The 25,197-nt window shown below is 39.9% G+C and overlaps 1 protein-coding gene across 1 annotated transcript in view; it reads left to right on the top strand.

Annotated features, from left to right (window-relative positions):
• Nucleotides 1–25,197, top strand: part of LOC134315983 (copine-8) — a 200,578-nt gene that overhangs the window by 125,030 nt on the left and 50,351 nt on the right. The window contains exons 7-11 of the mRNA XM_062996469.1: nt 10,561–10,624; nt 13,610–13,713; nt 17,065–17,169; nt 21,442–21,483; nt 22,849–22,924. Coding sequence (XP_062852539.1) covers nt 10,561–10,624; nt 13,610–13,713; nt 17,065–17,169; nt 21,442–21,483; nt 22,849–22,924 — 391 coding nt within the window. The remainder of the gene's footprint in view (nt 1–10,560; nt 10,625–13,609; nt 13,714–17,064; nt 17,170–21,441; nt 21,484–22,848; nt 22,925–25,197) is intronic.

The following is a 25,197-nucleotide window of genomic DNA, read 5'->3' as shown; positions in this document are numbered from 1 at the left end:
TTTTTCTGTTTGACTGTGCTGGCGGGCCACAAGTCATGTAATTTAAGACAGAAGACGCGAGCCAAATCCGTATAGAATCCGATCGGGCCGGACATGCCTGTCATAACTGATGCAATTACGACCTCTGCTGGCTGATTGATGAGTACAGGGCTGATTCGCATATGAACTTGGCTGGTGCAGATGAAAAAATGCTGTCGGCTACTGCACACGTGTCAGAGGGGACGTGTGTCAGTTCGCTCTCCTAAATCAGTGGCAGGGGTCAGCACCAGTAGAGAGGAAGCGTAAAGCAATTGGGTTAAAAATTGGACGAGCTACAAATCAGGAGAAAAAAGGGAGAAAAATGCAAAAAAGAAAAACAAAACAAAAAAGGCATTGGTGTGTGTCAGGCGAATATACATCCTTCTTGGATGCCCCCAGCAGCAGATTGGCTAGGCTAAATTGAAAAAAGGGGGGGAAATGCATTAAAAAAATTATTGCTCATCTACCCACTCTCTTTTTCCGAATATTAAAATGAGTAGGCATTTACAGTTCCATTTGGAATGGTAAACGAGCTCATGTCAAAGCATTTAAGTAAGTGAATAGCACTAACCAGCAGTATAAACAGTGTATTTGTGAAGATGAGTGTCTATTAAATCAGCTCTACTGTGTGTTTCTGAATGGGCTACATTTACCTGCAATATAGAGGTCACTTACACAGCCCCCACTTCTCATAGAGACGAGGAGAGAGATTGGATGGAGGAGAAAAGGTACTCGAGCAGAGCATGTAGATTGCTTTTAATGATAATTATTATTTCATTCAGTTTGATGGCGGAGGGGATAATTACATGTGCGATGATCGGAAAAACAGCCGTTCCGCCGCAACGTTGCCGCTACTTAATTAGCTTGTTCTGTCAGGATGCTGATTGCAAATTCATGTGTCTTGATTAAGACTTTTGGGAAAGTAGTTGCACAGTAATGAGGAGCTGGAGAGGATTACGCTACTGTGTGTATGCACAAGCGCTACAAGAAATAGCATCTTTGTGTAAGCGAATAGCAATGGTGAGGTATCTTATTTTGAAGGGACCGCTATTTCTTTTCATTTACGTAAGTTTCAATTAGGGCTGGCACCGATCCTACACTCTGTATCGGTCGATATTGACCCAAATCACTGGATCCGATAGCGGCAGGAAAAAAACGTGTAATCCGGTCCGATACTGTTGCTTAATGTAAATAACACTTAATGTAAAGAACACTTAATGTAAATAAGGCCATTCAGAAAAAAAACACACTGATCTACTTAAACTTTTAGCATTTTAAATCTCTCACATCCTCAACAATTAATCCATTAGTGTTATGAAATAAAACAAACTACACCATTTCCCATTTAGCCACAAATGTCTTCTAAAAACGTGACCGAACTTTAACGGAAAATCTCAACTCTGCTTCAATTCCAACTGGTCCATCGCGTTTGATTGACATCCACATTTTCCAGTTGTAGACACTTTGGACGACACGCTGTAAAGCGAGTCATGTGAACAACAGCTCGAACGTAAGTGAAACCAAAAATGTTCTGTGTGTAAAAGTGAAAATAAAAACAGCAGTTTTGTATAAGTGTGATGTTGTAGGTTCTGTATTTATTCTTTTAGAATATTTGTTTCACAGTCTGAGCATTGTTATTTAGATAGCTAGTTTAACCATGGTGCATTGAGACATGTATTATTACTGCTTAGTTGTTTGAGAGGAGAATGACTGTATTGGATTGGTATCGGTATAGGCAGATACTCAATTTGCAGTATCAGTATTGGACATAAAAATATTGGTATCGAGCCAGCCCTAGTTTCAATTTATGGGAGTGTGAGTGTATCCAGCTTTACTGTGTGTTGGGAAACAGGAAGATGGTTTTAACAGAACTTCTAAGTATTTATTCACTGAAGGCAGTTGTGAAGCTGTTTAAGGATTTGAACAATGCTGATGGCCTTGTTTAAGGGTCCATCAGTGGCAACTTGGCAGTGGTAGGGCTTGCTAAGAGCTGCTAGACCATAAAAAGGGAAAGCCGGGTCTTTAAAAATTACAGTAAGACTCCAATTCATTACATCACAAGTCAAAATTACTAATGTGTGTGTGCAGTGAAATAGATTATCAAGCATTACCCACCATATCTATTCAGAGTCATGGTGGGTACAACTCATTGGGCGAAAGGTAGGAAACACCCTTGACAAATCGACAGTCCATCACAGGGCTAAATTTTAGTGTCTCAGATTTATCTCACTGCATGCCTTTGGCCTGTGGGAGGAAACCGGAGCACCGGGAGGAAACCCAAACAAACACAGGGAGAACATGTAAACTCCACACAGAAAGAATCCGGACCGCTCCACCAGGGAATCAAACCCAGGACCTTCTTGCTGTGAGGTGTCGGTGCTACCCACCAAACCACTGTGCCACTTGTAAAAACGTTGTGTTAGCAACAATACCGTTGTAGTAGTACTAAAGTACTACAGTAGTAAAAGGGGTTCTTCAAAAAGTTTCTGCAATTGTATATTTTGGTTGGAAGCAGTGAGATAATTGATCGTGTCTAAGAGACTGAGAGACGCTTATAGTCTGGATTTAGCTCCATCTGATTTCCACCTTTTTGGACGCTCAAAGAAGCTTTAAGGGGAAGAAGATTTTCATGTGATGATGATGTAAAAGCAGCGGTGCATCAGTGGCTTCGCGCTCAACCAAAAACATTTTTGCTGATGGCATTAAAAGCTGGTACGACGCTGGAAAAATTCATCAAGAGGTGATAATGTAGAATTTTTTTTTTTTTTTTTTTTTATTCTTAATGAATAGAGAAAAAAAAGTGCGGAAACTTTTTGAAGAACCCTTGTAACATGATTTAGCTTATTTATCACATTTGTTGTAGAAAGATGATTTTTTTTTGCAAAACTTACCCCTAACATAAATAACTGTCGTAGTCTCTGTGTTATTGTTTCTTTTCTGTGTTTTTGAGCGCTTGCACTGACACACTGTTATTCTGATAAATTATTAATGGAATTTAATACAAGGTGTCGGCGCATATCGAATCCCAGCAGCGAGTGTGCATTTAAGTTTGGGCTTTTATTAGCTGACTGAGAGCAGCACAGTGTGGATGAGCACATGTCCAGGAGGCACGGTGCAGAAATATGTTCATGTAGAAGTACATTCATTATCTCTGCTGGGGTCCAGTGCCCAGCTTAATGGTTCAGGTTGTCATGGAGACCCAAGTTTTTCTCCCTCGCTATTTCTGTCATTATTCAGGTCAGGTTATGAATGGCTGAATGCTTCACGGAGTTTCGTGATGGACGGGGTGGAACAGTTTAGCCTTTCACCTGTTGGCTTGTTTTTCAGTCTCAGAGGAGAGTCTGATGCTGAGCAGAACTTCATCAATTTTAAATCAAGTCCACAGGAGAACCCAACACGGCTAAATAAATACAGACTCTATAACTGAACATCCGTTTATTTCTAGTGCCAGCCTAGTGGAAAGCTTTTAACATAATTTTGGAACATGACTGTGGGCATTCAGTACAATTATGCTTAAAAGAATTGATGAGATGTTAGCATTCCAATACATTGTTGTTAGATTGGTTTAGGGCTAGACTCAGGGCGCATTCACATGAGAAGCGGCAAAACTGCATTTGAGCAGGCTGTGCTGTTTCCTATGGAGTGTGGCGGTGCTGCTTAGCTTTTGTTGCGATTTTTGAGCTTGCTGCAGTACTCTAAGTTCAGCCAACCTTTTTAAAGCGCCCCCAATGAGACGAACTGTTTGATATGATGCAGTAAAAGCAACTCAGGCAGAACAAATAACACTTAACATGAACAAAACTTAACGTGACAGTGTATTAAAACAATGAGCAAGGAATTTCATTAGTGGTTTTTAGTTAAATTTTATGTTCCCATGTTGTTTTTTAATATATTATGTTTGTTTATTAGGATTTAACGTCATGTTTTACACTTTGGTTACATTCATGACAGGGACGGTAGTTACTCACCACAAGGTTCATCAGTTCACAAGGTTATATCGAACACAGTCATGGATAATTTAGTGTCTCCAATTCACCTCACTTGCACGTCTTTGGACTGTGGGAGGAAATCGGAGCACCCGGAGGAAACCCACGTAGACACGGGGAGAACAGGCAAACTCCACACAGAAAGGACCCGGACCGCCCCACCTGGGGATCGAACCCAGGGCCTTCTTGCTGTGCTACCCACCGTTTTTAATACATTAAACCACATTAAGCTTTTTTAATGATAAGCGTTTTAGACTCTCAGAAAAGCTGATTCTCACCATTTCTCAGAGCCTCAAGCTGTAACACAAGTTACAAGTCCATCGCAGGGCAGACACACACACACACACACACACCCATTCACCTATAGGGCAATTCAGTGTCTCCAATTAACCTGACTGCATGTTTTTGGACGGTGAGAGGAAACCGGAGCTCCCGGAGGGAAACCCACGCATACACGGGGAGAACATGCAAACTCCACACAGAAAGGACCACCCCGCCCAGGGATTGAACCCAGGACCTTCTTGCGGTGAGGCGACAATGCTACACACTAAGCCACTGTGCCGCCCACCAAAAAGAACTCTGTTCTTGAAGTGGCCCGTGTTTTTCTGGGCATTGCACAATGGAAGTAAATAGTACTAACATGATGGTGAAGCTTGTTGATTACCTGTGAGCATTTGTGCTGTTGTTACAGATGTTTGTTTTATGCAGAAAGTGTCAATCAACTCTTGGTGATAAAAAGATGTATAATGCGACTCATTTGCAGATGTTTAGTATACAGTATCTAGTATAAGTGAAAAGAAAACTAGCAACCGTATAACTGGTGTATACAACGATTAGGCATAACATTAAAACCACCTCCTTGTTTCTACACACACTGTCCATTTTATCAGCTCCACTTACCATATAGAAGCACTTTGTAGTTCAACAATTACTAATTGTAGTCCATCTGTTTCTCTGCATGCTTTGTTAGCCCCCTTTCATGCTATTCCTCAATGGTCAGGACTCTCACAGGACCACTACAGAGCAGGTATTATTTAGGTGGTGGATCATTCTCAGCACTGCAGTGACACTGACATGGTGGTGGTGTGTTAGTGTGTGTTGTGCAGGTATGAGTGGTTAAGACACAGCAGCGCTGTTTTCAAACTTTGTATATTTTATAGCCATTGTTGCTTTCTTTATCCCCTACAACTTGACAGAGCTGAAGACCCTAGTACTCCTTGGTCCCAGGAATACTAAACAGTCACAGTTTGGAAGCTTTTTCTTTTTTTGGTGGAAACGTGCTGGATCGGTATAAAATCAAGTTCACCAACCAGAACAGAGCCCATTCCATGTTGGTCAAAAAGGGCTGTGTGATGTTCAGCATGACCTATTGTGCTGTCAATGTTTTTCCATAAAAATGCCTCATGGCAACAGTTGTGATTTAAATATTTAAACAGATGATTAAAAAAGTGTCTGTCTACCTTTACCCATGTCGGGTATCTTTAACCCATCAGATTCTGGTCAGACGTTACTGTTATAAGGCGTGAGAAGTTATATTTAAAAAAATGTTAATTTTCATGACTTGTTGAAAACTGCTGCCTCAAACCAGCTTGTTACTGAAATACATAAAAAGCTTTCAGGATTCGAAGGCCAGTATTAACTGACCTTGCTGCATAATTAAATGTGTGAGATTTTAATTAAAGCTTTGAAATCAAACAAAAATAGCTCAGTCTGATGTGTTTGATTTATGGACTGGACATGTTATTTTATGAGATAATGATCATGTTCAGTGCTGAAACTGTATGTATCATTGGGTGCAAATATGACTCATATTGATGTAATCAGGATACATCAGTGACAACTCTTAAATAAGTTGTCTTATATTCAGATATAATTAGTATATATCACTGACGCTGACAATTACAAAGCTGTAGATAGAGTACATGGGATTTCCGTTGACATAAAAATAGAGCTTGATTTGCTAAATAGTCAGGTTTACATATTTATCCAAAGACAGTCAGCCAATCATTTTTTGGCTTTTTAAGATTTGGTTTGATCATTTTAAACCAGATGTGATCTCAAGATTAATGTCAAAAAATCAAATATCTAATAATTGGGTAGAACGTTATATTTACTGCCATAACAAAGACTACAAGGTCCTGCTAAAGACTTACGGTTCTTCCTGAGTTTGCTGCTTAAGGGCAGTGGTGGCTCAGTGGTTAAGATACTGGACTATTGTGGTTGATTTGGTAAGATACTTGTTATTTATTGTTTTGTTTATTAGGATTTTAACGTATTTTTAGGATTTTACTCATTACACATGATTCATTAGTTCACAAGTTTATATCAAACACAGTCATAGACAATTTTGTATCTCCAATTCACCTCACTTGCATGTCTTTGGACTGTGGGAGGAAAACCATTCGGACACAGGGAGAACATGCAAACTCCACACCGAAAGGACCCGGACCGGCCCACCTCGGGATCGAACCCAGAACCTTCTTGCTGTGAGGCGACAGTGCTACCCACCGAGCCACCGTGCCACCCCTACTTGTTATTTATTACACAATCTAAAATGCACTATTTTCACTAGCAGCAACAAAGAACCAGAGCATTATACTACCACCACCTTGCCTATCAGTAAGTACAGTAATGTTGGGTTTAAATGATTCATCTTCTTCCTATGAAAAAAATACCTAACTAAATAAAAATTTGATAAAAATTTAGTTGAGCTTTAAAGTGCTTATTTTTGAGCACAGGCTTCTTTCTCGGACATCAGATAAATTTACTCAAGTGAAAGTTTGCTTAAGTGAACATTTGCTTCCCATTCTGTGCAAAGAGACCAGCGTTTCAAGTGTATGGCATCACATTCTTGGCCTGATGTAATGTAATTGTATCGTTCTTACATACAGTATATTGAGACCTTGTTGATTACGAATAGCTATATCTGACTTTGCTGACTATGATTTACTTTCTGAGATCTATACAGAGCTCGATAGATTTCCTTTTAGTGATGCTTGTGACATAGTCCAATACATTCAATAAAACCAGCTCTATTTATATAGGCACAGAGAACTATCAGCTGTAGTTAGTCCTTATGTTTGACAAGGTATTGGGTGTCCATGCCACAAAATTAAGTATAACATTGGCAGTAACAGCGATTGAAAAAGAAGCCATAAATTTTTTTTAATACCAGATTCTAGAGTTGTTAGCACAAAATTTAAACAACATACAATTGGCTATAAAACTGTTGTCAACATATTGGATTTAAGGTCTGTAAAATCTGTATGTGTAATTTCATAGTTATTGATTTTAAACCCAGTGTGAAAAGCCATACAATGAAAGCCATGTTATTCTTCCATTACACTCTGCTCTGTACCAGTGGCTCAGATTTAATGTTATTACCTTTATTACCACTTTGCCCACGCTTGTAAAGCTGTCCTCTTCTTACTTATCCTCAAATCCATCATAAAAGCCTTTAAAAAACTTTAGGAGAGCCTTAATACAATCTTCAGTACTGCATGGTCAGTGTGTTCCCTTTTTTTTCCAATGTCTAAACACCAAAACATCATAAACATAATTATAATCTGTTCTACAAACCACATTTCCAGAAAAGTTGAGACACATGCTGCCATCAAGGCAACGTTTCTGCACGTTATAAGTGTGGCACCAAAGACACACAGAGTGAGTGAGTGTGTGACCTGCCTGCAGTCCAGATTCGTCTCCAACTAAAAATGTACAATGCATGATGAAAAGTAGAATCAAACAGCAACCACGTACTGAACTGTTAAGCAGCTAAAGCCTCATATCAAGCAAAAATTAACTTGAATTACTGCAACAATCTGTCCTTAGTTTCCAAACCATTAAAAAGTCTCATGACTAGGAAAGGTAATAAAACACAGGGGTAAACATCTGTCCCAGCTTTTTTTGTGTGTGTTTCAGGCATCAAATTCTGTTCACTTATATGGACAAAAATACAACAAACAATCAGGCATGTAATAAATTGGGCTAGGCGAGATGAGAGGCGTGGACACACGCACGCAGGAATGTTTTGCAAAAATGTTTAATAATAAGAAAAAAGACAAGGTTACACTGACAGGTATGAACAAGACAAGACACACAAACACATGAACTAAGCTAAATGCTAACCTAAATGCTAATGCTCATCTAGTCACATAACGTAACTAAATTATCCTGAACCTAAGCCAACAATGCTAAAGCTAAACATGAACCAACACAAAACATGAACAAGACTAAACAAGGCTTCTAAACATGAACAAGACTAACACAAAACAAGACTAACACAAAACAAGACTTAAAAACAGGGAGCATGAGTAAGAACTAAACCTAGAAACCCTGACAAAACTGACCTCGAACTCCAACGGCATGACTAAACAAATCAAATCAAACCAAAGCATGACCAACAAAACCATAATAGTCTTGTTCCCAAGCTTCCTCTTAAATCCCCTGAGCTTATTACCTCAGATGAGGTGCAGCTGTGGGTAATTAGCCGGAGACCAATCAGAAAATGGGCGTTGGCTCAAGCCTGAACACCAACACTCTTCTAGGGCCAGTGATAGCTCGGTGGTAAAGGTACTGGACTAGTAAGCAGAAGGTTCCCGGTTCAAGCCCCGCCACCATCAAGTTGCCACTGTTGGGTCCCTGAGCCAGGCCCTTAACCCTCAATTGCTCATTGTGTAAGTCGCTTTGGATAAAAGCGTCTGCTAAATGCTGAAAATGTAAATGTAACGTGCTCCCGAAGAGAGTGAGGCTGCATTTGTGACAGGCAATGATAATGCGTTTGTTTGTACTGTCCTGCTTGCTGAGTTGCATTTTTTTATTGTCAGATACATTATTACATTCCTTTAAATCACACCTCAATTCTACATTTTAGAATTGTTTAAAATATTTAGATATGGGTGAAAAGATAAGTTGTAAAGTACAGTGGAAGCTTTGGGATTCCTGTACTATATTTATCTGGATACACGCTGTGCTGTAATCACTGCATTAGGACACTTAACCTGATCGTAGCATATGGCATGGACTTCTTATTTTTATTGTCTGTGCCTTTCTGGCTGTTCATGTAAATTTATGAACAGTGATAGTTTATAAATACTGTAAATGTCTGAAATTATGTAGCTCATGCAGTTCTAAGTAGCCTTTGATTAAATGCTGAGATGTTAAGACGTAAACAACATCACATGTAAATAAATGGTAATTGTTTACAACTTTTGCATAATTTTTTGTGTACTGTATATTATAAATAACAAGTATTTTGAATAAAACAAAGAGAAAGTGGGTATTCTCTAGGGCATGGTAATAATAGATTATGATACAGCTGATGCACAATGCAGCAGTTCTCAACCAACATGTGGTGGAACTGAGATGGAGATCAGTTCACAGGAATCTCTTGATGCATGCTCAGTAATCCAGGTACACAAATCCATAAAGTTAAATCAGTTCATCTGGACACAAGTTTGTTGTAGAGAAACGTTTCATCACTCATTCAAGTGACTTCTTCAGTGTGAGCTGGTGGTAAATACTGCAACCTTATATGCAGGCGATTTGCATAACAATTGATCCGGTGATCAGATCCATATGCAAATCACAATGACCATTAATTAGGGACTAAGGACCGGGTCCCTGGACACAAACAGAGTACTGTACAGTGGGGAAGCTAAACAGCCACTGGCGAAACGGATGTCCCAACATAGAAGATCGACCTCTTCTGGCCAGGACTCATCTGCAAGCCAGCACCACTCATGTAATGATGGAGATGTGCAGATCCTTGACATAGAGTTATGTTGGTTTGAACAAGGAGTCAAAGAGGCCATCTATGTGAAGAGGGAACAACCATCCCTGAACCGAGGGGGGGGCCTCAGAGTACATTTATCACCATCTTACAATGCCGTGATTGGAGCTATACCCCAATCATATGTGAAAGCACACACAGCCATTGTAATTAATGGTCATTGTGATTTGCATATGGAACTGATCACCGAATCCATTTTTATGCAATGGGTCGGCTTCGGTTGTTATGCAAATCGCCTGCATATAGGGAGTATTCACCACCAGCTCACACTGAAGAAGTCACTTGGATGAGTGACAAAACGTATCTCTACAACACACTTGTGTCCAGATGAACTGATTCAACTTTGTGGAGTTCACAGAAATAAAATAAAATTCAAAGCAGACTTTCAGAATTTTAAGCAGATTTTCTAAATAAATGATGATTTAAAAGTTAATGTAAGCTGTTTGCTCTGGTTTGGAACTCCTTTTGCACTTATGAATAAATCAGCTATGTTAATCCTCACGTGCAGGATTACAAAACATATTAACAACACTACTACAAGTATCAGCGATCATTTTTAAATAGGCTCTGGAATAAAATAGGGCACAGTAGGTTGTGGTGGTGGCGCAAACATATTAAGCTCCTAAAATAGGGTTATTTGTCAAACATGCATGGGTGGGTAATCTGTACAGCTCAGTCAGATTATTCAGTCCGACCCCACTAATGTACTGTACGTTATTGAGTTTGTGTTTCTCAGTACTGACGGGTTTGTCTTTCCACTAACAGGGGCATTCCTGGAAAGAAATGTGGCACCATCATCGTGAAGGTGGAGGAGCTGAACAATTGCAGAGTAAGTAACCGTGATTAATAACCGAAGTTCTTCTGACTCAGATGCTGCACTTGACAGTCTCAGGTGTTTTACTTTAAGTTAATTAAAGACTAAACTTCCTGGCAATAGATTCACCCAGTGCTGAAACACGTTCTGCTTTGTCTCGATTGTAACTCAGCCATGGAGTTAAACATGTTCAGGGTGTTTAGCTGCCACCCAGATTAACTAATTGCTGTGACGGGTTGGAACGTCCCCAATCCCAACATGCCACATTGGTGTAGGCTTACAAGGGATCAGGTTTGAGTCCCTTAGGCCAAAAGGACCCAGTTGTGACAAACACACAAAAGGGCGCCTTTTAAGACACTCAAGGATGCCTTACAATACAGATTAACATCATCAATAAAAGTACATTAAGGAAAGGCATGTTTAAAAATGTAAGTTTTAAGACGAGATTTGAAGATAGTGAGAGAGTTAATAGCACGGATGTCAGAAGGGCAGTTAGGCAGGCCTAGTAATACTATTAATATGTGCATTGTAGGAGAGAGTTATCTATAATAATGCCCAAACTTTTAACCTGAGTGGATGGCGTAACGACTGTGTTCTCAAACAACATTGAGAATTTTTTAGATTTTGAAAGAGTCGATTTAGTACCAATGAGAAGAATTTCTGTTTTGTCAGCGTTTAGTTTGAGAAAATTGTGTGAAAACCAGGCTCGTACTTCAGTCAAACAGTCAGAGAGAGAGAGGTAGGAGGAAGAGTATCATCAGGTGAGGTGGACAGGTCAAGCTGGGTGTCATTCGCATAACAATGGAATTGAATATTGTATTTTCTAAGGATCTGACCAATTGGAAGGAGGTAGATAATAAATAAAAGAGGCCCCAGAACAGAGCCTTGGGGAACGCCATGAGTAACAGGAGACGATTGTGAGGTAAAATTTTTTAACTGTACAAACTGCACACCATCTGAAGTATAAGAGGAAAACCAGGCATGAACAATATCACTGAGGCCAGTGAGTGCTAAGCGATCAAGAAGGATGGGATGAGAAATTGTGTCGAAGGCTGCAGTTAAGTCCAGGAGAATAAGGAGTCTTTTTATTCATTATATCTGAGACAAAAATATAAAACCTTTTACAGTATAAAATGCTAGTTTTATTTATGTACACTATAGGGTCAAAAGTATGTGGACAACTGATCATAAGCTTGTTTGACCTCCTATCCTAAAACCATGGGCATTATTCTCAAAATGAGATGCAACTGTTCATCCATCTATGTATCCATCAGTCTGTCCACCCTTCTACTGTATATGGCCTAAAGTATGTGTATCCACCTTGTAATTGTTGAGTTCAGGTGTTTTAGCCACGCTGATTGCTAAAATCAATATACAAGGGATCTTCAAAAAGTTTCTGCACTTGTATATTTTGGTTGTAAGCAGTGAGATAATTGATCGTGTCTGAGAGACTGAGAGAGCTTATAGTCCGGATTTAGCGCCATCTGATTTCCACCTTTTTGGACACTCAAAGGAGCTTTAAGGGGAAGAAGATTTTCATGTGATGATGATGTGAAAGCAGCGCTGCATCAGTGGCTACACGCTCAACCAAAACCCACAAATATTTTGCTGATGGCATTAAAACGTTGGTACGATGCTGGAAAAATGCATCAGAAGGTGACGCTGTAGAAAAGTGATGTCATTTGTTTTTTGAAATTCTTAATAAATAGAGTTTAAAAAGTGAGGAAAGGGTTCTCTTTTGAAGAACCCTTGTTAAACAATTTTAGACCTTTGTGGCAACACCTTGGGGAAAATTCCTCTGTTGCAACAGGAACCCTCCAGCACTCCAGTAGGCAACACAAAGCCCTGACCTCAACTTTATTGGACAACAGTGAGCTGAATTGAAACATCACTGTGAGCCAAATGTCTCATCCAACATCAGTGCATGACCTTACGAATGCTCTTTTGACTGAAAATATCATTTGCACTCTAAAATGTTGTGAAACGTTATTTTTTCCAGAGGAATGTAAGCTGTTAAAGCTGTTAAATGTTTGGCCATGTCATGTACACTAATCAGCCATAACATTAAAGCCACCTCCTTGTTTCTACACTCACTGTCCATTTTATCAGCTCCACTTACCATATAGAAGCACTTTGTAGTTCTACAATTACTGACTGTAGTCCATCTGTTTCTCTGCATGCTTTGTTAGCCCCCATTCACACTGGACCACCACAGAGCAGGTAATATTTGGGTGGTGGATCATTCTCAGCACTGCAGTGACACTGACATGGTGGTGGTGTGTTAGTGTGTGTTGTGCTGGTATGAGTGGATCAGACACAGCAGTGATGCTGGAGTTTATAAACACCTCACTGTCACTGCTGGACTGAGAATTGTCCACCAACCAAATATATCCAGCCAACAGCGCCCCATGGGCAGCGTCCTGTGTTCACTGATGAAGGTCTAGAAGATGACCAACTCAAACAGCAGCAATAGATGAGTGATCATCTCTGACTTTACATCTACAAGATGGACCAACTAGGTAGGAGTGTCTAATAGAGTGGACAGTGAATGGACAGTGAATGGACACGGTGTTTAAAAACTCCAGCAGCATTGCTGTGTCTGATCCACTCATACCAGCACAACACACACTAACACACCACCACCCTGTCAGTGTCACTGCACTGCTGAGAATGATCCACCACCTAAATAATACCTGCTCTGTGGGGGTCCTGACCATTGAAGAACAGGGTGAAAGCAGGCTAAAACAGTATATAGAGAAACAGATGGACTACAGTCAGTAATTGTAGAACTACAAAGTGCTTCTATATGGTAAGTGGAGCTGATAAAATGGACAGAGTGTAGAAACAAGGAGGTGGTTTTAATGTTATGGCTGATCAGTGTATTTACATTATTACCTGTCTAACAAACAATAGAATTTGCTTATGAATAGCTTGTTACCAAAAGCCCAACTAGTTCTTTTACTGGTCTTGTACAGTTAAGCTTGTTTTCCTGCCCTACAGGAATCTGTGATGATGCAATTTTGTGGCAACAAGCTGGACAAAAAGGACTTTTTTGGCAAGTCTGACCCTTTTCTCGTCTTTTACCGCAGCAATGAGGACGGAACGTAAGTGTCCTTGTTTACACCCACACACATTACTCAACTGTAAATTACTTTTTTTTATTTATTTGATTCTCTTTTTTCTGCCTGTGTGCAGGTATTAGCTATTTAAATGTGTGATCATTAAAATGTGTTTAAAACAAACATATGGTAATTAAGATAATTTAAAATAGTTTAATTTAATAAGCTTTCAATTAAAATGTTACTAAACATTTTCTGTTAATTAATTTGAAATTGAATTATTGAGCTGTTATTAAATTATCAGCATCTGACATAAGTACTACAATTAAAATAAATGTCAGCTAATTTATTTATAATTGTGTTAAGGCGAGGCAGATTTATTCATATAGCACCTTTGATACGCTGAGGTTATTTAAAGTGCTTTACAAATTAGAAAATACAGATGTTATAATTAGGTTTAAAATATTACAAAAGAATATAAAATAAAAGCATGATTAAACATGATTAAACATGATTGAAACAATATATTTATAAGAGAATAAATTAAACAAATCATAAAATTAAATAAGAAAATAAATAAAGAAAATATTGTTAGTGTTTTTAAATTGAGCTCTAAGCCTGTTCAGACAGGAATGTTATTACGGTAGTCTAAATTTAAAAGTATTTGAAATCAGGGCTCTTCTAATGTTCTCTGTCAACTGGTTCCATTTAGAAGCGACATAGCTTAGTCTTTACCTTAGGCTGGACTACTTGACTAGTTTCTAGTGATCTGAGATTCCTGCTTGGCTCATATCTCTGTAGCTTGTCTGATAGAGATGCTGATCCTACACCATTAAGTGATTTATAGACCAGTAACAGTACCTTAAAGTACACCGATCAGCCATAACATTAAAAGTCACCTGGTTTCTACACTCACTGTCCATTTTTTCAGCTCCACTTACCATATAGAAGCACTTTGTAGTTTTACAATTACTGACTGTAGTCCATCTGTTTCTCTACATGCTATGTTAGCCCCCTTTCATGCTGTTCTTCAATGGTCAAGACCACCACAGAGCAGGTATTATTTAGGTGGTGGATCATTCTCAGCACTGCAGTGACACTGACATGGTGGTGGTGTGTTAGTGTGTGTTGTGCTGGTATGAGTGGATCAGACACAGCAGCGCTGCTGGAGTTTTTAAATACTGTGTCCACTGACTGTCCACTCTATGTGTATGACGTAAAGTCAGACACGATCGCTCATCTAATTGCTGCTGTTTGAGTTGGTCATCTTCTAGACCTTCATCAGTGGTCACAGGACGCTGCCCACGGGCAGCTGTTGGCTGTGTTGGTGGACTATTCTCAGTCCAGCAGTGACAGTGAGGTGTTTAAAAACTCCATCAGCGCTGCTGTGTCTGATCCACTCATACCAGCACAACACACACTAACACACCATGTCAGTGTCACTCCACCTAAATAATACCTGCTCTGTAGTGGTCCTGTGGAGGTCCTAACCATTGAAGAACAGCATGACAGGGGGCTAACAAAGCATGCAGAGAAACAGATGGACTACAGTCAGTAATTGTAGAAGTACAAAGTGCTTCTATATGGTAAGTGGAGCTGATGAAATGGACAATGTGTGTAGAAACAAGGAGGTGGTTTTAATGTTATGGCTGATCAGTGTATATTCTGTGACATACTGGTAACCAGTGTGAGGACTTAAGAATGGAGGTGATGTCTTCTCTTCTTTTGCTTCTAGTACGAATTCTAGCAGCTTTATTTTGAATCAGCTGAAGCTGTTTAATTATCTTTATTGGGAGTTCAGTTAGGAGACCATTGCAGTAATCAGCCCTGCTTAGTCAGAAAATCTCTAATCTTATTGATGTACTTAAGGTGATAAAATGCTGATTTAGTTACTGCTTTAAAATGACTGCTAAAACTGACATATGAGTTAATCAATATGCCAGTGGTACGAGCTATTTGTTTTCATTTGAGGGCTCTCAAATCCAGATATGAAACTAACCTGTGCCTCGGATATCTGTTCCCAAATAAAATCATCTCTATTCTCTCTTTATTCCACTGCAGAATTTTTTATCCAGTTAGAGATGTGCTCAAGGCATTTACAAAGCAAGTCAAGCAGACCACAGTCATTTGAGGACAGGGTCAAGTAAATCTGAGTGTCATCTGCATGGCTGTGGTAGGATAGCCCATAGTCACTGTAAAATCTGTGCGAAAGGAAGGTTACACAAATTAGAGTGGACCAAGAATCGAACTTTGGGGGACACTTCTTTTCATTCTGTACATTTCTCCTATAGGCCAGATCATCCAGAAACATGGCCTTAACTTCCACTTCTATGCAGATGATTTTCAGATTTACATCAGTACTGCTTTCCCCACAGCTTCTGCCCATACATTAAGTACCTGCATTTCTGATCTTAAACCACAACTACCTCAAACTCAATGCTGATAAAACTGAAGTCTTAGTAGTAGGTCCAAAATCACTACTTTCTGGTATCCCTAACATCACTGTCGATGTTGCTGGTGTTTCTATCAGGTTGGCTCATGTCATTAAAAACCTTGGCTGTCTCTTCAATCACTCACTCACCTTTGAAGCTCATATAAAGACTCTCACCAAAACTGCATTGTACCATCTGTGCAATATTGCTCGCCTTTCCCCATCCTCATCATCTTCCTGCTAAATTAATAAATCGCCTTCAGTACATCCAGAACTCTGCAGTATTAGAACGGTCTCAGTACTATGATTAGGGGGCGGCACGGTGGCTAAGTGGGTAGCACTGTTGCCTCACAGCAAGAAGGTCCTGGGTTTGATCCCCAGGTGGGGCGGTCCGGGTCCTTTCTGTGTGGAGTTTGCATGTTCTCCCCGTGTCTGCGTGGGTTTACTCCGGGTGCTCCGGTTTCCTCCCACAGTCCAAAGACAAGCAAGTGAGGTGAATTGGAGATGCTAAATTGTCCATGACTGTGTTTGATATAACCTCGTGAACTGAAGATTAACTACCGTTCCTGTCATGAATGTAACCAAAGAGTGTAAAACATGACGTTAAAACCCTAATACAATAAACAAATAAACTATGATTAGGCCAGAAGACCATCTGTTTAATTTCATATGACACACTCTATTGGAAATGTACTGTACAATAACAGAAATAAAACGATTGCCAGAATTTGAAAAAAAAAAATCCCAAAACTGCCATGACCTATTGTACATGTTTTTAACAAATGTCTGTAAACTTTTTACTTGACATTGCTCGACTAGCAATAAAGTTTGTGTGCATCTATTAATAAAACGTACAATGGAATTAGCTGTAAGAACCACCTGCTGCAATAATTAAGTCATTATTGTGGGAGTATAAAATAAAGGTCTCACAGGTTTCAGAAGCTCTGTACCCTTGTGTATTCTAGATTCACCATTTGCCATAAGACAGAGGTGGTGAAGAACACACTGAATCCTGTATGGCAGGCCTTTAAGATCCCGGTCAGAGCCTTATGCAATGGAGACTATGACAGGTAAGAGCTTAACCGTTGACTATATCCACATGTTGTATCCAAGTGTTGTGTCATGCAGGCTTTATTCATTTCATGTATGAAGGATAGAATTAGGCTTTGAACTGAGCTAATGGGAAGTTGTATTTAGTTGTACTCGATTCACCAGCTAACAACACAAGCTCTCGTAAAAAGAACCAAGAATAGAGAAATAACCAGAAACGGCCTTCAAAAATACAAAAAGAGTGCCATGCCACTGCACTACTCTCATGCAGGATGGTTCTGCTGACAACGTCACCCCCTGAGTTCCCAAAAACCAGATCATGGCAAGAAGCTGGGCAGGTCATCGAACAAGCTAGCACAGCAACCTAACAAACCAACAAAGAGACACACAGACAAGCAAGCGGACAGCAAGACAAGAACCAGCACTAAGCCAAATTTTAAAGGCTGCTTATAAAGGGTTACCACCAGCTGAGGCGAATCATGCTTAATTAGGCACAGAATGCTTTTGAAGTGCCATTTAATAAAAATTACACTTTCAGTGAATTTGCACCTCTACACCTCTAACATGGGTCTAGCAGGTGGGCACGTTATAAAAAAAGACAATTTCAGCTTTCTTTGCTGGCATTGATAAAAATCAGCGCCTGTTCAGGTTGAGCTGTGATTACTCCCGCTTGCTCCTGCTTTATCTGTGATTGAACATGGTTGAGTTTAGGGTCTGTAAGAGTCTTTCTGTGGAGATAAGAACCCTCCAAGCGCTGTACAGAATCTGTGTCCTGCTGCTGTGCTGTTGTTAGCATTCAGTTAACTCCTGCTGATTTGGTCGTAAAATTGTATTTTGTGCATTTATTCCTCTGTAAGCTTGCGGATGCTACAGCGCCGAGGCTGATGGTTTGTTGGCTTGCTGGTTAAATTGGTTACAGCTTTTGGTTTGATGAAAACATTGGACTGCACTTAATTAAAAGCTTCCTTTTGAAATTGTTGTATAAAGAGTTGATTGTGACATTTGACTGTTAATTGCTAGCCTGGCCTTCTTGTCCACCATCAGTGCCTGACCACAAAAGGTGGTGTACTGGTGCATGGCATTATGCCCTTAAGTCCAAAAAAAGAAAATAATCTCCTAAACTATGCAGATTGGTAATGTATATACCATAATGTATATAATGTATATAATGTAGAGCTTTGAGTGTGTAGAGCTGTAAGGTCTGGCTCTGATGTTCAGACATTCCAATTTATTCAAACAGTGTTCAGTGAGGTCATAGTTTAGGGCTCAGTGGAGGCTACACTGCAAACACACTAAATGTGTATTTATGGACTTTAATGCTTTGTGCTCAGTGGCACAATCATGCTGGAAGAGAAAAGGGTGATTTCTAATAAATACTGCTCTCTAAATGTGCCTTGGTCTGCCTTTGCTTTTTGTAACACTGTTGGCTCTCTCATGAGCTTTAGATTATGGTTTGTTCATGTTCATTCTGTATTTGGATTCTGTGAAGTTGTTGTTTTAAGACAACGTCTCTTATAAAAAGTGCTAAACAGATACATTTGACTTGACTAAAGTGTTGCTTCAAATTTCAAAGCATATGTATTTTTTAACAATTGATATTATACACATTTTAGCAATGGATGTGGCTAAAACATGTCCACAAATTTTCCACAATTAAGTGTATGTTGACTGCTTTGTACATACCAATCAATCAGGACTTACTGTATTTGTGTGCAGTCTAAATTAACATAATTCATTTATAAGAACAGGATTGCATAAACAAAGCCGAAACGACCTAAATGTATTGGGATTTTGTACTTGAATTTTGACAGGTGGTGTGGGTGCTGCACAGTACCAAGGTCCTGGGGCACTGGGTTTAAAACTCGCCCTTGGTCAATGTCACCAATGGGATGGCACGGTGGCTAAGTGGGTAGCACTGTCACCTCACAGCAAGAAGGTCCTGGGTTTGATCCCCAGGTGGGACGGTCCGGGTCCTTTCTGTGTGGAGTTTGCTTTGTTCTCCCCGTGTCTGCGTGGGTTTCCTCCGGGTGCTCCGCTTTCCTCCCACAGTCCTAAGACCTGCAAGTGAGGTGAATTGGAGACACTAAATTGTCCAAGACTGTGTTAGATATAACCTTGTGAACTGATGAATCTTGTGTAATGAGTAACTACCGTTCCTGTCATGAATGTAACCAATGTGTAAAACATGACGGTGAAATCCTAATAAACAAACAAACAATGTAAACCATGTTGGCATTTTTTAGCGTCTGCATAGGTTTTGTATGAGTACTTAAATTTCTATCACAGACAAGCTCACTTCGTACTAGCATCTTTAAATCAATCTTGCGTATAGGTTTATGCAGCGAAACTGTCCTCGTCGTTGAGGTACCAGGTGTAAAACAGTACCTTAGATATTATAGACAAATTAACCCAACTGCAGGATGGTTACCCAAGGTAGAACAAAACTGTGGATAAAGACCTTGAACAGAACTAAGCTGAAAAAACAAAACTGACAATAACACAGAGCTATTTGATGACCTACATGATTTTTTTGTTTGTTTGTTTTCATTTTCATTTTCATCAACTGCTTTATTCTGGTCAAAGTTGAAGCAGGTACAACTTCATCGGAAGCACAAGGCAGGAATATCCTGGACCATGCACCAAACTATTGCAGGGCTTTCACCCTTCCCACACCCTCAGACATTGATGTTCATGTCTGTGTAGATGCCCAGCCAGCGTATAGCACTGCTGAGATCCGGGTTTATAATAGATTGCTAAATTACTCAAGCACCCCCTGCAGTAAAATAATCCCTAAAACCCACAGCCATTGCACAGAAAGACAGAAAAGAAAAAAGATATCCAGAAGAGCTGGGTTACCACTAGTGCCACCTACTCGATCCACCAGTGAGTTGATAACCCAAGCTCAGCAAAAGGATGCGAAAGAATTCAGAAAAGAACTCTGGCCAAAGGAGCCAGTTAGCGAAGTCGAGCAGGTCTTTGATACTGTACTTCAGCCTGACAGAAAAAGAGAGCTGGTCTTCATGTCAGAGCTTTAGCTTAATTATTAAAATGTGTAATAAGGCACTGAGACTGCATTTGAAGTGCCATTTAAATTAACTGGCACTAAGAGTCACCCTCATGCATCCTGGATAGCCGCTTGCACAATAGTGGTGCATGTTGCATTAATCTGCGTCCTTGTCAGCGCCCAAGTGACTTGGGTGAGCATTTGTTGCGTGGCAATAGACTGGCACCTTATCCAGAGTATTTGTTCAATGTGCTCAGTGTTTTTTCAAAGATGTGCTGGACCCGCGCCCAGGTGGCGCAGCGGGATATTCCGCTAGCGCGCCAGCACCGAGTTTCTGAACTTCTCGATTCGAAACTCGGTGTTGCCACCGGTCGGCTAGGTGCCATCTGGTGGGCACAATTGGCAGTGCCTGCAGCAGATACTAATTGACCACCGTATCTGCAGGGTGGGGGCCGGACTATGTGTGGGTGAGTGGGTCTTCATACGCTCTATAAGGACCCTGATTGGCGGAAGAGATGCCTGTGCAGAATGCAGGGGCGAGAAGAGGAGGGCTGTACACTTTTCGGAAGAGGCGTGTACAGCGACGTGCTCTCCTTGGATGCAATCTGGTATCTCTCAGCAGCGGAAGAGGAAAATGGATAGAAAATGCATTAAAAAAAATGCATTGATGATGTGCTGATGTGCTGGACCCACCATGACCCTGATTAGGATAAAGCAGTTCGTATTAAAAATAAATAAATGTATGAACTCAAATCTGTAAACTGGTGAACTCTTTTTATCACCAGTAGTGTCGCAGTCCAAATTTGTGCCCAGTTATTTCTCAGGCAGGTAAAGTTTCTGGTCATTTTGCACTCAAACTCTTTTATCCAGCACTATTTTGCACTTCAAAATCTTTTTAAGCCGCTCTGCAGCAGTTAAAACCCCACCGCTCACCGTGGGTTCCTGGGAAAAACCAATTCACTGTCGACTTACTCACCTTGTAATGCAACACTAATGACTGGCTATTGTAGCAGAGAGCTCAATGATTCAGATCTGGTGTTCTCTCCCTCTCTCTTTCTGTTCTAAAGCCAGGCTTTTCCCTTTACTGATTGTCCATGAGGTGAAAAGAAATGGGGAAAAAATGCTATTAGAGATAGTGGCAGCACTCGAATAAAAATTGCTCACTTGCTATTGAGAGAATGATACTTGAGCCGGAGATGTGTGATTGCAGTGGAATTGATGGAAAAGGCCAGTGTGAAACGATTTAGACCCTTGCAAACTAATTCTGTCTCTCCTTTTCTTTTTATAGAACAATCAAGATTGAAGTGTATGACTGGGACAGAGATGGAGGGTAATGTATTACAATCTCTTAATTATTTATTCAGTACATTTAATGCATTTAATTATTAATGCAACAACATACAGCTTATAGCAAGCAGTCAGACTTGTTATTAGTATCTTTTTCTTCTATCTACACTAATCAGCCATAACACAAACCACCTCCTGATTTCTACACTCACTGTCCATTTAATCAGCTCCACTTACCATATAGAAGCACTTTGTAGTTCTACAATTACTGACTGTAGTCCATTTGTTTCTCTACATACCTTTTTTAACCTGCTTTCACTCTGTTCTTCAATGGTCAGGACCCCCACAGGACCACCACAGAGTAGGTATTATTTGGGTGGTGGATTATTCTCAGCACTGCAGTGACACTGACATGGTGGTGGTGTGTTAGTGTGTGTTGTGCTGGTATGAGTGGATCAGACACAGCAGCGCTGCTGGAGTTTTTAAATACTGTATTCACTCACTGTCCTCTCTGTTAGACACTCCTACCTAGTTGGTTCACCTTGTAGATGTAAAGTCAGAGACGATCGCTCATCTATTGCTGCTGTTTGAGTTGGTCATCTCCTAGACCTTCATCAGTGATCATAGGACGCTGCCCACGGGGCGCTGTTGGCTGGATTTTTTTGGTTGGTGCACTAATCTCAGTCCAGCAGTTACAGTAAGGTGTTTAAAAACTCCATGAGCGCTGCTGTGTCTGATCCACTCATACCAGCACAACACACACTAACACACCACCACCATGTCAGTGTCACTGCAGTGCTGAGAATGATCCACCACCCAAATAATACCTGCTCTGTAGTGTTCCTGTGGGGGTCCTGACCATTGAAGAACAGCATGAAAGGGGGCTAACAAAGCATGCAGAGAAATACATGGACTACAGTCAGTAATTGTAGAACTCGTGCTTCTATATGGTAAGTGGAGCTGATAAAATGGACACTTGAGTGTAGAAACAACGAGGTGGTTTTAATGTTATGGCTGATCAGAAATTTTAATGCAGTTGTAAAATGTTTATGTTAAAGCAGTAATATATCTACAGTAATGCCTTTTAAATTGTTCTACCCATTTTAACATGAGATTGTTTGTGCTTGTGTTATCATTTCCTACATGGATTGGTCATTTTATTTGCACAAACCATAAGTAAATGGACGATGAATGAATCCACAATACCTTTTAAACATAAAAGCAACGGAGAGCAGTGCTAATGATAATCTAACTAACAGAATTGACGCAGAAATCAGATCATGCTGAGCTTCAGATGAAAGAAAAACACACTGTTTAATAAATATGGCTTAATGATGATGTACGTTGAAATGTATCACAGCATGTATTAAAATAAATAATTTGTGTGTGTGTGTGTGTGTGTGTGTAGCCATGATTTTATTGGGGAGTTCAGTACGAGCTACAGAGAGTTATCAAGAGGCCAGTCCCAGTTTAACGTCTATGAGGTGAGAGACCTTTTTCCCAAATATGGCTACTACAGTTGGTTGTGTTATTGTTTAATATTAGGTGTGTGTTTGTGTGTGAATAGATCCCACATACATGGCTAAGTGTGTCTCTAGAGGGCCCAAACAGTTAGTATAGAGTTATGCACTTCAATAGAGTTATGTACTGTATGTAGCACTAATAGTAAAGATAAGAACATCCAGGTGTTCAAAATTATTAACGTTCAAACTAGACACTAATGTATCAGACACTTCTTATTCACATAACAGTAAGAAGTGCCTTACTGATTAAAATATTTATATATTATGTGTGTGTGTGTGTGTAAATAGATCCCTTATACATGGCTAATTGTGTCTCTAGAGGGCCCAGACAGTTACCAGGCCCTTCAGTACAGTTGTGTAATGTACTGTATGTAGCACTAATAGTAAGATAAGAACATCCAGGTGTTTACAATTATACAATAACTTGCAAACTAGAACCTGATGTATCAGGCACTTCTTATTCACATTAAATTAAACAAAATGAGCATTTCCTTGTGGTCGTCTCCTCTTGTGGAACTTTACATGCTGTGTGTGTGATTAAGAAGGCAGTGTTCCTGTAGAGAAGTGAGGGATGGACTAATATTCGAAGCAGCTTGTGTTTTATTGATGAGAGGAAGTGACTGTTGATTAAAGGACTTAATACACTGAATCTCACTGGCAGACTTTAGTAAGAGAGGGGTTTCTATTTTTTTTTTACAACTCCAAATCAGAAAAAGTTGGGACAATATGAAAAATGCAAATAATAAACAAACACAGTTTCCTACATTTACTTTGACTTTTACTTAATAATAGACAGTTTAAACCTAAGATATTTCATGTTTTATCTGCTCAGCTTCATTTCATTTATTAATAGGCATCCATTCCTGCATTTCAGGCCTGCAACACATTCCAAAAAAAGTTGGGACGGGGACAATTTAGGGCTTGTAATGAGGTGAAAAAACTAAATAATGATGTGATTTTAAACAGGTGATGTCAACAGGTGATTGTAATCATGGTTTGGTACAAAAGCAGCATCCAGGAAAGGCTGAGTCTTTGATGAGCAAAGATGATCAGAGGATCTCCAGTTTGTGAGAAAATGATTGAAATGTTTAAAAACAATGTACCTCAAGGAAAGATTGGAAGGGATTTGCATATTTCTCCCTCTACAGTGCATAATATCATTAAACCATTCAAGGAATCAGGAGGAATTTCAGTGCGTAAAGGCCAAGGACACAAGCTTAAGCTGAATGCCGAGCTTCGATCCCTCAGACGGCACTGCATCAAGAACCACCACTCAACAATAGCTGATATAACCACATGGGTGAGGGATTACTTTGGTTAACCTTTGTCAAGCTCTACAATACAGAGTTACTGCACAAATGCCACTTAAAACTTTACTGTGCAAAAAAGAAGCCTTATGTTAACCATGTCCAGAAGCGGCGTCGACTTCTCTGGGCTCTGAGGCATCTAGGATGGACCATTACACAGTGGAAACGTGTATTGTGGTCAGATGAATCATCATTCCAGGTCTTTTTTGGAAAACATGGACGCAGTGTGCTCCGGACCAAAGACGAAAAGGATCCAGACTGTTATCAGTGACCAAAAGCCAGACGACCCCGTACTGTTGCACAATGTCTTTTAAGTGTGGTCAAAAGAAATGGCAGTGTGATAAGAAGAAGAAGTGGTAAATGCTTTGTTCCAACTTTTTTGGAATGTGTTGCAGGCCTGAAATGCAGGTATAGATGTTTATTAATAACTAAAATGAAGTTGACCAGAAAAAACATGAAATATCTCAGGTTCATCCTGTCTGCAATCAAATAAAAGTCAAAGTAAATGTAAGAAGCTTTGTGTTTTTTTTTATTATTTGCATTTTCCATGCTGTCCCAACTTTTTCTGATTTGGGGTTGTACTTCTAGATGCATGTGTGTCAGTTTTAAACTTGTGCCAGTGTAGTGCAGTGGTAGCCTAGCGGTTAAAGTAATCAAAAGGGGCTTGTAATTAAAAGGTTGCCAGTTCCAGCCCTGCCAGTCAGGTTGTCACTGTTAGGCCATTTAGCAAGGCCCTTAACCCTCCATCTACTATAGACAGTATAATGCAGGGTTTTCAAACATTTTTAAGCTATCCACATTTTGTCCATGATTATGCACATGACCCATGCAACACAAACAATGCATTTCTCTGCACAATCTGGTTCCACTGTGGTTTACAAGATGTAACATAAAGCCTCCTCAAGGGGGTGTCACATACAAGTGTAT

This window comes from Trichomycterus rosablanca, chromosome 1 (assembly GCF_030014385.1).
Source record: "Trichomycterus rosablanca isolate fTriRos1 chromosome 1, fTriRos1.hap1, whole genome shotgun sequence".
NCBI lineage: Eukaryota > Metazoa > Chordata > Actinopteri > Siluriformes > Trichomycteridae > Trichomycterus > Trichomycterus rosablanca.
This window is presented reverse-complemented; position numbering and strand designations above follow the sequence as displayed.